Source organism: Nomascus leucogenys, chromosome 17 (assembly GCF_006542625.1).
Source record: "Nomascus leucogenys isolate Asia chromosome 17, Asia_NLE_v1, whole genome shotgun sequence".
NCBI classification, from domain to species: Eukaryota; Metazoa; Chordata; class Mammalia; order Primates; family Hylobatidae; genus Nomascus; species Nomascus leucogenys.
In genome coordinates, this window is record NC_044397.1 from 84,854,345 (window position 1) to 84,867,643 (window position 13,299).

Here is a 13,299-nt window from a genome sequence, read left to right on the forward strand (position 1 = left end):
ACTGTTTATGCCCAGCAAAAAGCAAGTATGGGAATGTTCACCGTAGCGCCACTCATCAGAGCCAAAAGCCAGAGTCAACCCCATGTCCACAACAGGTGAGGGATGAATAAACCACGGTACATCCACGCAGTCAAATACTACACAGCAAGAAGGGGCGAGCTATGGACACAACTCCGCAGCTGGACCTTGGATCCCGTGCTGAGTGACACGAGCCAGACACAAAAGCATTCTTAGCATCCAACTCCAACTGGAGCAGGCTCAGCACCCGTCTCTGGGCTAAGAGTCAGGATAACGGTTATGTCTAGGAGGAGGGATATAGACTGGAAGGGGAGCAGACAAAACCTAAATAGGGGGCTGGAACGGTTCTCTATCTTGACTGGGGTCTGGTGGTTGCATGGCTGTGTACATGTGTAAAAATTTATACACCCTGTCTGGTTGAATATTTTATTGAGATATAATATGCCCAACTCACTGTATGCATGCCATATCTCAATAAATATTCAACCAGTACAGGGTGTCTAAAGTAAACAAAATAAAGATTAACCCAGGCCAGGTGCTGTGACTCGTGCCTGTAATCCCAACATTTTGGGAGGCTGAAGCAGGAGGATTGCCTGAGATCAAGAGTTCGCGACCAGCCTGGCCAACATGGTGAAACCCTGTCTCTACTAAAAATACAAAAATTAGCTGGGCGTGGTGGTGGGCACCTGTAACCCCAGCTACTTGGGAGGCTGAGGCAGGAGAATCATTTGAACCTGGGAGGCAGACGTTGCAGTGAGCCACGATTGTGCCATTGCACTCCAGCCTGGGCAACAGAGCAAGACTCCATCTCAAAAAAATAAAATAAAATAAAATAAACATTAGCCAGGCACGGTGGCTCAAGCCTGTGGTCACAGCTGCTTGGGAGGCTGAGGTGGGAGGATCACTTGAGGAGGTCAAGGTTGCAGTGACTGATGATTGCAGCACTGCGCTCCAGCCTGGGCAACAGAGTGAGACCTTGTCTCTAAATAAATATATAAGTAAAAAGATTAGTCCATGAACAATGAGGTCAATCGTTAAGAAAGAACAGGCCGGCACGGTGGCTCACACGTGTAATCCCAGCACTTTGGGAGGCCAAGATGGGTGGATCACGAGGTCAGGAGATCGAGACCATCCTGGCCAACATGGTGAAACCCCGTCTCTACTAAAACACAAAAAATTAGCTGGGTGTGGTGGTGCGTGCCTGTAGTTCCAGCTATGTGGGAGGCTGAGGCAGAAGAATCACTTGAAGCTGGGAGGTGAAGGTTGCAGTGAGCCAACATCACGCCACTGCACTCCAGCCTGGCAACAGAGCAAGACTCCATCAAAAAAAGGGAAGGGAGGGGATGGGAGGGGAGGGGGAACAAAGGAAGGGGAAGGAAGGAAGGGAGGAAGGAAGGAAGGGAGGAAGGGAGGGAAGAAGGGAGAGAGGGAGGGAGGAAGGGAGGGAGGGAGGGAGGGAGGAAGGAAGGGAGGAAGGAAGGAAGGGAGGAAGGGAGGGAAGAAGGGAGAGAGGGAGGGAGGAAGGGAGGGAGGGAGGGAGGAAGGAAGGGAGGAAGGAAGGAAGGGAGGAAGGGAGGGAAGAAGGGAGAGAGGGAGGGAGGAAGGGAGGGAGGGAGGAGGAAGGGAGGAAGGAGGAAGGGAGGAAGGGAGGGAAGGGAGGAGGGAGGGAGGGAGGAAGGAAGGAAGGGAGGGAGGGAAGGGAAGGAGAAGCAGGCTGCCTGTGGTGTGGCTGCTTTGATTGCTTTGATGGCTCTTGCATAGCAATAAGAGCCTGGGCCGCTCCCACCTGATATTCTCATTCCCTGCATTGTGCTCTTCTCCACAAACTAGGGGTTTCTCATCCTAAAATATTTATGGATGAAATGATGACTTACATGTGCATCAGCATAATCCAGTGTGTGTTCCAGGGGGTGGGGAAGAAACAAGGTGTGCGGTGCACCGATTGCCGCTGCAGCTGGGATGGAGGCGCAGGGGCCCACTGTGCCCTTGCTCTACTTTTGGGTATATCTGGAATGCCCCCTGATGGAAGTTATTTTGTTTGTTTGTTTGTTTGTTTGAGACAGGGTCTCAGATCTTGCTCTATCTCCCAGGCTGGAGTGCAGTGGTGCCATCATAGCTCACGGCAGCCTCGACCACCCAGGCTCAAGTGATCCTCCTGCCTTAGCCTCCCGAGTCGTTGAGACCACAGGTGTGTGCCACCACGCCCTGCTAATTTTTAAAATTTTTTTATCTTTGAGGTCTTAATTTGTTGTACAGGTGGGTCTTGAACTCCTGGGCTCAAGCGATCCTCCCACCTTGGTCTCCCAAGGTGCTGGGATTATAGGCGTGAGCCCCCATGCCTGGCCCCTGACAGAAGTTAGATTATTTCTTCCCTCACTTCAGAGAGGCCTTCCCTGTCCACCCCATCTGGGCAGGACCCTCACTATGATCTATCACAGTGGCCTGCTTTCCTGCTTTCTTCGGGGCATATATCACAATTTGTAATTACGTATCTGTTAACTTGTTTAAGGCTGTCTCTCCAGCCCCAGGAGAACAGGGATGGTGTCTGCTCTGCTCACAGCTGCCTCCCAAGCTTCCAGCATGATGCACAAGATTCAGAAGGAGCGGACGGCTGTATCTGAGACAGTGTGTGTACTGTGTATGCATAGATGTCTTGGGGAGGCCAGGCATGGTGGCTCATGCCTGTAATCCCAGCAAATTGGGAGGCCAAGGTGGGAGGATTGCCTGAGCCCAGGAGTTGAAGACCTGGCTGGGCGAGGTGGCTCACCCCTGCAATCCCAGCACTTTGGGAGGCCGAGGTGCGGGGATCACTTCAGGTCAGGAGATCAAGACCAGCCTGGCTAACATAGTGAAACCCCATCTGTACTAAAAATACAAAAATTAGCCTGGTGTGGTGGCATGCACCTGTAATTCTAGCTACTCAGGAGGCTGAAGCAGGAGAATCGCTTGAACCCAGGAGGTGAAGGTTACAGTGAGCCGAGATTGCGTGCCCGTACTCCAGCCTGGGTGACAGAGCAAGACTCTGTCTCAAAAAAAAAAAAAAAAACTAGCCTGGGCAACATGGCAAAACCCCATCTGTACAAAATCTTAAAAATCAACCAGGTGTGGTGATGTATACCTGTAGTCACAGCTACTTAGGGGCCTGAGGCAGGAGGATCGATTAAGTCCAGGAGGTAGAGGCTGCAGTGAGCCATGATTGTGCCACTGCACTCCATCCTAGGCAACAGATTGAGACCCTATCCCCGCCCCCTCCCCCCCCAAAAAAGATGTCTCTTGGGGGGATAAGAAGGTGTTAACCATGGTTTCCTCCGGGATATAGGAGACAAGGGCTGAGGACATTTAATCTGTTACTCTGGGCTCAGCTTTGCTGTTTGAATTCTCTTTTACCATGAACTACTTTTTACACCAGAGACATTTCAAATAGGAGAGAGAAATTGGAAGAAAATCCACCAAGGCATGAACCATGATTATTTCTGGATGGCGAGGTTATGGGTGATTCCACTTTTTTCTTGAATGCTTTTCTGCATTTGTCTATAACTATCATGAATTAATTTGATGATCAGAATAAATCTGAATGTGAACCAGCCCTTCTGTGGCCTCGTCCAGACCTGTCAGGAGGTGGTGCCTGTCGGCTCTGCGGCCCCCACCTCAGCAGCAACACCAGCCTCAGACCCAGCCCCTCACACCGCCTTGCCTGTGTGCCAGTTCCTCTGCCTGAGACTCCCTGGCACTAGTCTATGTGGACGTCACAGCATGGCCCCTGACTTGGCTCAGCCATCCCTGTCCACTCTGGGAAGCTCCCTTGACCCCCAGCCCAGGCTGGCAGAGGGGCCCCCTGAGGGGGCCCACCTGTCTCCCCCAGGGTCCCTGGCTTCCCCCTGGTTGGGCTTGAGAATTTTTTTTTTTTTTTTTTTTTTAGACAGAGTCTCGCTCTGTCCCCCAGGCTGGAGTACAGTGGCGTGATCTCGGCTCACTGCAAGCTCCACCTCCTGGGTTCACTCCATTCTCCTGCCTTAGCCTCCCGAGTAGCTGGGACTACAGGCACCCGCCACAATGCCCGGCTAATTTTTTGTATTTTTAGTAGATGGGGTTTCACCGTGTTAGCCAGGAGGGTCTCGATCTCCTGACCTCATGATCCGCCTGCCTCGGCCTCCCAAAGTGCTGGGATTACAGGTGTGAGCCACCACGCCTGGCTAAGAATATCTTTAAAAAGCCTCCAAGTCAGCTTCACCCACCAGATGGGGCCTGGGCTGGATGATGCAGGGACCCTGAAGTGTATCAGCTCAGTCCTGCCCAGGGGAGCTCCCGACCCCATAAGAGAAGAAGACAGAAAAGGACAAGCTCAAGCTCCTCCAGGGCCAGGAGATCTGTGGTCTCTGCTACACATCCCTCTGCAGCCCTGGCCAGTTCCCCTTGCTGGTCTCAGGCCTCCGGTAGTGACCGTGGTCTCCAGGGCCACCCCTGGCCAACTCACCCTCCTCCACCCCTGTGACGATGGAGGCAAAGTTGTCGTCCAGCAGGATCATGTCGGCTGCCTGCTTGGAGACGTCAGAGCCAGCGATGCCCATGGCTACCCCAATGTCGGCCTTCTTCAGAGCGGGGGAGTCGTTCACGCCATCCCCGGTCACAGCCACAATTGCACCCTGGAGGGAGAGAGGGTAAGGATGACACCCAGAGGCCAGGCCCCAGAGTCCCCTCCCTCAGATCCAGAAGCCCAAGACCCCAGCCCCCTCCTCCTTCAGACCTAGAAGTTCAGGTCCCCAACCTCCTCTTCCCCTCAGACCTAGGAGTTCAGGCCCCCAGACCTTCCTCCCTCAGACCCAGGGGTCCAGACCCCCAGACTCTCCTCCTTCAGACCCAGGGGTCCAGGCCCCCAGACCCTCCTCCCTCAGACCCAGGACTCCAGGCCCCCAGCCCCTCCTCCCTCAGACCCAAGGGTCCAGGCCCCCAGCCACCCCCCTTCAGACCCAAGAATCCAGCCCCTGGCCTCAGTGAGGACCCAGGAGTCAAGGCCCCATCCCCTCCTCTGCAGGAGCACAGCCCACCTGTCTCTGACAGCCCTCCACAATGATGAGCTTCTGCTGGGGGGACGTGCGGGCGAAGACGATCTCGGTGTGATTCTGCAGGATCTCGTCGATTTGCTCGGAAGTGAAGTCCTTGAGGTCGGTGCCGTGGATCACGCAGGCCTTGGCATCCCTGGGAAGAGCAGAGAGGGCGATGGCTGAGGTCAGGGTGTGTGAGGAGTGGCAAAGTGATCCCTGAAGGACAGAGAAACAGAGGGGCCAGCTCCACAACCAGGAGAGCCAGAGGATCAGGGGCTGGGGGAGGAGGCCTCTGGGGGAAGCAGGGGAGAAGGGGGCTACTGCAGCAGGGCATGCGGACAGACGTGCGGAAGGACTTCGGGGCAGTGGATTTATTTATTTATTTATTTTTGAGATGGAGTCTCGCTCTGTCACCCAGGCTGGAGTGCAGTGGCGTGATCTCGGCTCACTGTAATCTCTGCTTCCTGGGTTCAAGCGATTCTCCTGTCTCAGCCTCCCTAGTAGCTAGGATTACAGGCGCCCACCACCATGCCTGGGTAATTTTTTAAAATTTTTAGTGGAGATGGGGCTTTGCCATGTTGGCCAGGCTGCTCTCGAACTCCTGACCTCAAGTGATCCACCCGCCTCGGCCTCCCAAAGCGCTGGGATTACAAGTGTGAGCCACTGCGCCCGGCCAAGGGGCAGTGGATTCAGAGGAACGGAGATACCGTGGACAAGCAGAAGGGAGGCAGAGTCAGAGATAGGCATGAGGTTGGGAAAGTCAAAGAAGTCAGAAAAACAGAACAGAAAAGAGACAAAGACAGACAGACAGGAAAAAAGAGAGACAGACACAGAAGGACTGGATTCTACTGAATCCTCCGAGATAGGAATTATTAGTATCCCATTTTAGAGGTGGGCAAACTGAAGTTCATGGATGCTAAAGGACTTGCCCAATGTCACACAGCTTGTGAGCAGTAAAAGCTGGGATGCAGGCCGGGCGCGGTGGCTCACGCCTGTAATCCCAGCACTTTGGGAGGCCGAGGCAGGTGGATCACCTGAGGTCAGGAGTTCGAGATCAGCCTGGCCAACATAGTGAAACCCCTTCTCTACTAAAAATACAAAAAAAAAACATTAGCGGGGCATGGTGGAAGGCCCCTGTAATCCCAGCTACTCAAGAGGCTGAGGCAGATAATTGCTTGAACCCGGGAGGCGGAGGCTGCAGTGAGCTGAGATTGCCCCACTCCACACCAGCCTGGGTGACAGCAAGACTCCATCTCAAAAATAAAGAAAGAAAGAAAAGAAAATAAAGGCTGGGATGCAAACCTATGCCTGGCTACCTCTGTGGCTGCAATGTCCCCACACCAGAGGGAGGGCCAGATCCAGGGCTTGGTCCATGGAAGAGTCCCAGAAAGAATGGGACGGGCAGTGCAGAGGGAGGTTGGGGGGAAGCGGTCCCCCTGTATCAACACCCTAGAGGGACGTCCAGGGCCCTGGCTGGGATGGGTGGCTCACCGGGGGTTAACCTGGCTGACGGGAATGTTGAGCCGGGCGGCGATGTCCTCCACAGTCTCGTTGCCCTCAGAGATGATGCCCACGCCCTTGGCAATGGCCTTGGCCGTGATGGGGTGATCGCCGGTGACCATGATGACCTGCAGGCATTGTTTTTTAGGGATGGCCTCTCCCGCCCCACACCTGGCCTCGCCTCCCCCAGCCACCCCAAGCCACACCTTGATGCCTGCACTGCGACACTTGCCCACCGCGTCAGGGACGGCTGCCCGGGGCGGGTCAATCATGGACATGAGGCCCACGAAGCAGAGGTTGTCTGTGGTGAAGTTCACGTCATCACAGTCGAAGGCAAAGCCCTTGGGGAACTGCTCCTCGGGCAGGTAATAATGGCAGAAACCTGGTGGCAGGGAAGGGTTGGGATGTGAGGGTTCCAGCCTGGGAACCTCCGCCCCACGCCCCTAGATGTCTGCATCGCCCGCATTCCATCTCCCCATCAGCAAGACGGCCGGTCAGCATTCATTTCCTAGGATGCCTTCCCCTCTCATCCATCCATCCATTCATTCATTCATTCATTCATTCACTCATTCATTCATTTACAGTGCATTCTGGGAGGCCCTGGGCTGAGCCAGGCTTTGGGCAGCATCACAACCCTCCTTGCCCTCTAGGGACCCAAGAGCCTGCCCGGCAGCCTCGCACCAAGCACGCGCTCGCCCAGGCCGCCGAGCTCGAGGTAGGCGTTCTGGAAGGCCTCCTTCATCTCCTCGTCCAGAGGCTGCTCCTTGCCCTGTAGCAGGATGGTGGAGCAGCGGTCCAGGATGCGCTCGGGGGCACCCTTCATCACCAGCAGGTATCGGTTGTCATTGGGGTCCTCGGTCTCATGGATGGAGAGCTGGGGACCGAGCAGAGGGTGGCGTGCCTGAGCCACACAGACACCAGAAAGCTCCCTGCCCCATCCTGTCCCCCATCCAGAGCCACGGGTGCCAGGATAGACCCACACCAGGGCTCCCCCAGAGGGGACACTCTCTCACAGAGACCCCTGCTCATTCCTGTCTGCTTCTGTCTATCTCATGGATATTTCTTTTTCTTTTCTTTTCTTTTCTTTTCTTTTTTTTTTTTTGAGACTGAGTCTCACTCTGTCGCCCAGGCTGGAGTGCAGTGGCGTGATCTCAGCTCACTGCAACCTCCACCTCCTGGATTCAAGCGAGTCTCCTGCCTCAGCCTCCAGAGTAGCTTGGGATTACAGGCACCACTACCAAACTCAGCTAACTTTTGTATTTTTTTTTTTAAATTTTTATTATTTTTTTTTTTTTTGAGACAGAGTCTTGCTCTGTCTCCCAGACTGGAGTGCGGTGGCACGATCTCGGCTCACTGCAAGCTCCGCCTCCTGGGTTGGTGCCATTCTCTTGCCTCAGCCTCTCCGAGTAGCTGGGACTACAGGCACCCGCCACCACACCCGGCTAATTTTTTGTTTTGTATTTTTAGTAGAGACGGGGTTTCACCGTGGTCTGGATCTCCTGACCTCGTGATCCGCCCTCCTCGGCCTCCCAAAGTGCTGGGATTACAAGTGTGAGCCACCGCACCCGGCCTCTTTTGTATTTTTAGTAGAGACGGGATTTTTGCCATGTTGGCCAGGCTGATCTTGAACTCCTGGCCTCCTGGCCTCGAGTGATCTGCCCTCCTCAGCCTCTCAGTGCTGGGATAACAGGCGTAAGCCACCGCGCCTGTGCTCCCCTCCCCCCCACCCTGTTTTTTTTTAAGACAGGGTCTCACCCTCTCACCCAGGCTGGAGAACAGTGGCGAGATCACAGCTCACTGCAGCCTTGACCTCCCAGGCTCATGCAATCCTCCCACTTCAGTCTCCCACGTAGCTGGGACCACAGGTCCACACCACCATGCCTGGCTAATTTTTTATAAAGACGTGCTCTCCCTATGTTGCCCACGCTGGTCTCAATCTCCTGAGTTCAAGCAATCCTCCTGCCTTGGTCTCCCAAAGTGCTGGGATTACAGGCATGAGCCACCACGCCCAGCTGTATGCTTCCATTTTTATGAAATGTCCAGAATAGGCAAATCCATATGGACAGAAAGTAGGTTAGTGGTTGCTTAGGGCTGGGAGTGTGGGGGAGGAGGGGGCGGGTGACAGCTGAGAGATGCGGGGTTTCTTTTTGGAGGTGATGAAAATGCTCTAAAATTGACTATGTGGACGGCTGCCTATATCTGCGAATATACTAAAACTATTATACACTTAGAGGGACGAGCTATGGTATGTTAATTATATCTTAATAAAGTTATTTTAAAATCTCTGAGTCAACTCCTGTCTCTCTTTGGCTCAGAGCCCCCTGGAGGCTTGTGTGCTCCTCAGAGTCACAGCCAAGTCCTCTCCATGCCCATGGGGCCTGACAGGATCTGGCCAGCACCCACCACTCCCACCACGCTCCCTGGCTCCCAGCCCCTCCGCACTGGCTGGCTGGCTGGTGTTCAGATGCATCAGCACACTCCCGCCTCTGGGCCTTTGCACAGGCTATGCCAGCTACCAGAGCGTTCTTCCCCCAGACACCTGCAGGGCTCCCTCCCTCAGCACCACAACCACTACGATTACCTCCTCATGCCTTTGTTATTGTCTGTCTTCTAGAACCAGAGCGTAAGTCTCAGAGAGGGGGGACTTCACCATGTCACTCACTACTGTGTGTACACACAGCACCCAAAACAGGGCCTAACATGTGGTGGCTGCTCAAAAAATGTATACTGAATGGGCCGGGCATGATGGCTTATGCCTGTAATCCCAGCACTTTGGGAGGCCGAGGTGGGTGGATCACTTGAGGTCAGGAGTTCAAGACCAGCCTGGCCAACATGGTGAAACCCTATCAATACTAAAAATACAAAAACTAGCTGGGCGTGGTGGTGCACGCCTCTAATTCCAGCTACTCGGGAGGCTGAGATACAAGAATCACTTGAACCCAGAGGCAGAGGTTGCAGTGAGCCAAGATCACACCACTGCCTTCCAGCCTGGGCAACAGAGCGAGACTCCATCTCAAAAAAAAGTTTACTGAGGCCAGGCGCGGTGGCTCATGCCTGTAATCCCAGAACTTTGGGAGGCTGAGGCAGGCAGCTCAGGAGGTCAGGAGATCGAGACCATCCTGGCTAACACGGTGAAACCCCGTCTCTACTAAAAATACAAAAAATTAGCTGGGCGTGGTGGCGGGTGCCTGTAGTCCCAGCTACTCTGGAGGCTGAGGCAGGAGAATGGTGTGAACCTGGGAGGCGGAGCTTGCAGTGAGCTGAGATTGCGCCACTTCACTCCAGCCTGAGTGACAGAGCGAAACTGTCTCAAAAAAAAAAAAAAAAGTTTGCTGAATAATTTAAAGTTGCTGCTCTGCCCCAAGAGGTCTCCTGCTTGTTCCCACTCTCTGCTGTAGGAAAACTTTTTTTTTTTTGAGTCAGGGTCTTGCTCTGTCACCCAGGCTGGAGTGCAGTGTGTGATGTAGGCTCTCTGCAGCCCCAACCTCCCCAGCTCAGGCAATCCTCCTGCCTCAGACTCCCAAATCGCTGAGACCACAGGCACATACCACCACACCTGGCTAATTAAAAAAAAAATTTCGTACAGATGGGGTTTTGCCATCTTGCCCAGGCTGGTCTCGAACTCCTGGCCTCAAGTGATCCTCCCACCTCAGCCTCCCAAAGTTCTGGTGTTAGAGGCGTGAGCCACCATGCCTGGCCTGCAGGAAGATCTTTACTCCTCAGCGTCTCACTCCAACAGACATCTGGCTCCCTCTCTCAAGCTTTCCCTGTTCCTCTCCCCACCAGGCGGGTATTATCATTCCCATTTTACAGATGGGAAAATCAAGGCTCTATGACACCTCTTTACAGGCATCATAAGGAACCTGAGGTCCAGGCTGGCTCTCCTGGAAAGCCCAGAGTACCTGGTATTTGTTGGTGGAATTGAAGGGAATCTCAGCCACTTTCTTGTTGCGTTCACGCATCAGCTTCACGGAGCCAGAGGACAGCTCGATGCACTTGAGCAGGGCAGACTCAGAGGCATCCCCGGCCACATCCCTCTGCAGGGAGAAAGAGTTGTCAGACCAGGGGCAGCTGAGGGGAGGACACAGGCATGGCCGAGGTGAGGCCAGCTGAGGCGAGGACACAGGCATGGCCGAGGTGAGGCCAGCAGCTGAACCCACCTTGAGCACAGGGATGTTGTCCTGACCGCCCTTGAAGACAGCGCGATTGCAGAGCCCGGCGATGTGAGACAGGGCCACCCAGGTGTGTGAACTCTTGTCAAATGAGGTCCCTGGGGGAAGCACATGTGAGGGCCAGGGACTCCTGGAGCCAGGCCCTCATGGTCCTCACCTGGGGCCTGCGCTCACCTGACTGGTCCTCAGTGGTGTCAGCCTCGTGGATCTGGTTGTCAAACCACATGTGGGCGACCGTCATGCGGTTCTGAGTGAGGGTCCCTGTCTTGTCTGAGCAGATGGTGGACGTGGAGCCCAGGGTTTCTACAGCCTCCAGGTTCTTCACCAGGCAGTTCTTCCGGGCCATGCGCTTGGCAGTCAACGTCAGGCACACCTGGAGGACGAGCAAGGGCAGGCAAGTTACAGGGACAAGCCCAGCGGCAGGGTTGGATGAGTGACACGAGGGCCACAGCCCAGCTGCCCATCCCCCAGAGAATCCTGAGGGCCTGGAAAAGAATGAGGCAGAACCCAGCAATGCCACCCCCAAGTTCAGACCAACAGAAACAGGGCAGAGACACCCAAAGACAGGGACTCAAATGCTCATAGCAGCCACACGCATAATAGTGCAAAACGGCTCACGCCTGTAATCCCAGCACTTTGGGAGGCCAAGGCGCAAGGATTGCGTGAGCCCAGGAGTTTGAGACTAGCCTGGGCAACACAGTGAGACTTCATCTCTAGAGATTTTTTTTTTTTTTTCAATTAGCCAGGCATGATGTTACGAACCTGTAGTCTTAGCTACTTGGGAAGCCGAGGCAGGAGGATCGCTTGAGCCCGGGAATTCAAGGCTGCAGTGAGCTACAATGGCACCACTGCACTCCAGCCCGGGCAACAGAGCGACACTCTGTCTTAAAATATTGTCCAGGCCAGACGCGGTGGCTCACGCCTGTAATCCCAGCACTTTGGGAAGCCGAGGTAGGCGCATCACTTGAGATCAGGAGTTCGAGACCAGCCTGGCTAACATGGTGAAACCCCACCCTACTAAAAATACAAAAATTAGCAGGGCATGGTGGTACATGCCTGTAATTCCAGCTACTTGGGAAGCTGAGGCACGAGAATCCCTTGAACCCAGGAGGCAGAGGTTGCAGTGATCTGAAATCGTGACACTGCACTCCAGTCTGGGCAACAGAGTGAGACTCTGACTCAAAAAAAAAAAAATTGTCCAAAACTGCAAACTACTCAGATGTCCACTAACAGCAGAAAAGATAAATTGTGGACAATGGAATACTAACATTGATAAAAACAAATACATTACTGCTGCCTGCACCTGCATGGGTGAATGTCAAAAACATGTTCAGCCAAAAAGAGCCAGAAATTAGTTCATACTGAATTATTCCATTAATACGAAGTTTGAACACAGCCAAAGTTAATCTATGCTGTTAGCAGCCAGATTAGGGGTTACCCTTGGGTTGGGGGGCAGGGGCTAAATAAGGTCTTGAGGGGGCTTCAGGGAGACGCAGTCTCGTTGCAGCTGACGTAATTGTGTTCAGTTTGCCCCAAATCATCAGACTATATGTTCACAATATGCTTAATCCTTTGCGTATGAAAATCCATTTGACATAGGGTAGCATTCAACATAGCTAATATGGAAAACAGTAAACTTTTTTTTTTTTTTTTTTTGAGACACAGTCTTGCTCTGTCGCCCAGGCTGGAGTGCAGTGGCTTGATCTCAGCTCACTGCAACCTCCACCTCCCAGGTTCAAGCAGTTCTCGTGCCTCAGCCTCCTGAGTAGCTGGGATTACAGGTGCCCACCATCATGCCTGGCTAATTTTTGTATTTTTAGTAGAGACGGGGTTTTGCCGTGTTTGCCAGGCTGGTCTTGAACTCCTGACCTCAAGTGATCCACCCACCTCGGATTCCCAAAGTGCTGGGATTACAGGCGTGAGCCACCCTGCCCGGCCCTAATATGGAAAACTTCGCATAAAACATTAGGTCAAAGAATGAAAGAGGAGAATCGTATTTCTAGGATAGTCTCTGCCATGCACCTTGAAGACAGCATTTAGTCAATATGCTCACAGCTGTCAAGGGGAACCTCACAGAGAATGGACTTCTGGGGTGAAGCTAGCAGCAAAGCAGCCAGAGGAAAACTTTTTTTAAAAAAATAATAATAATAATTATTATTATTATTATTTTCTGGAGATGTAGTCTCCCTCTGTCACACAGGCTAGAGTGCAGTGGTGCAATCATGGCTCACTACAGCCTCAACCTCCCGGGTCAGCCTCCCGAGTAGCTGGAACTACAGACATGTACCACCACCCTGGCTAATTTTTAAATTTTTTTTTTTTTTTTTAAGACAGAATCTCGCTCTTGTCGCCCAGGCTGGAGTGCAGTGGCACGATCTCGGCTCACTACAACCTCTGCCTCCTGGGTTCAAGCTATTCTCCCGTCTCAGCCTCCTGAGTAGCTGGGATTACAGGCACCTGCCACCACGCCTGGCTAATTTTTGTACTTTTAGTAGAGACGGGGTTTTGCCATGTTGGCCAGTCTGGTCTCGAACTCCTGACCTCAGGTGATCTGCCCACCTCAGCCT

General features: G+C 53.4%; 1 protein-coding gene across 3 annotated transcripts in view; it reads right to left on the reverse strand.

Moving 5' to 3' along the window:
- Positions 1-13,299, reverse strand: part of ATP1A3 (ATPase Na+/K+ transporting subunit alpha 3) — a 28,630-nt gene that overhangs the window by 4,951 nt on the left and 10,380 nt on the right. For all 3 annotated transcript variants that reach the window (XM_030797080.1, XM_030797078.1, XM_030797079.1), the window contains exons 9-16: positions 10,907-11,105; positions 10,721-10,830; positions 10,463-10,597; positions 7,242-7,434; positions 6,767-6,942; positions 6,552-6,688; positions 5,064-5,214; positions 4,493-4,661 (exon numbers count right to left, since the gene is read on the reverse strand). In XM_030797080.1, the coding sequence (XP_030652940.1) occupies positions 4,493-4,661; positions 5,064-5,214; positions 6,552-6,688; positions 6,767-6,942; positions 7,242-7,434; positions 10,463-10,597; positions 10,721-10,830; positions 10,907-11,105 (1,270 nt within the window). The remainder of the gene's footprint in view (positions 1-4,492; positions 4,662-5,063; positions 5,215-6,551; positions 6,689-6,766; positions 6,943-7,241; positions 7,435-10,462; positions 10,598-10,720; positions 10,831-10,906; positions 11,106-13,299) is intronic.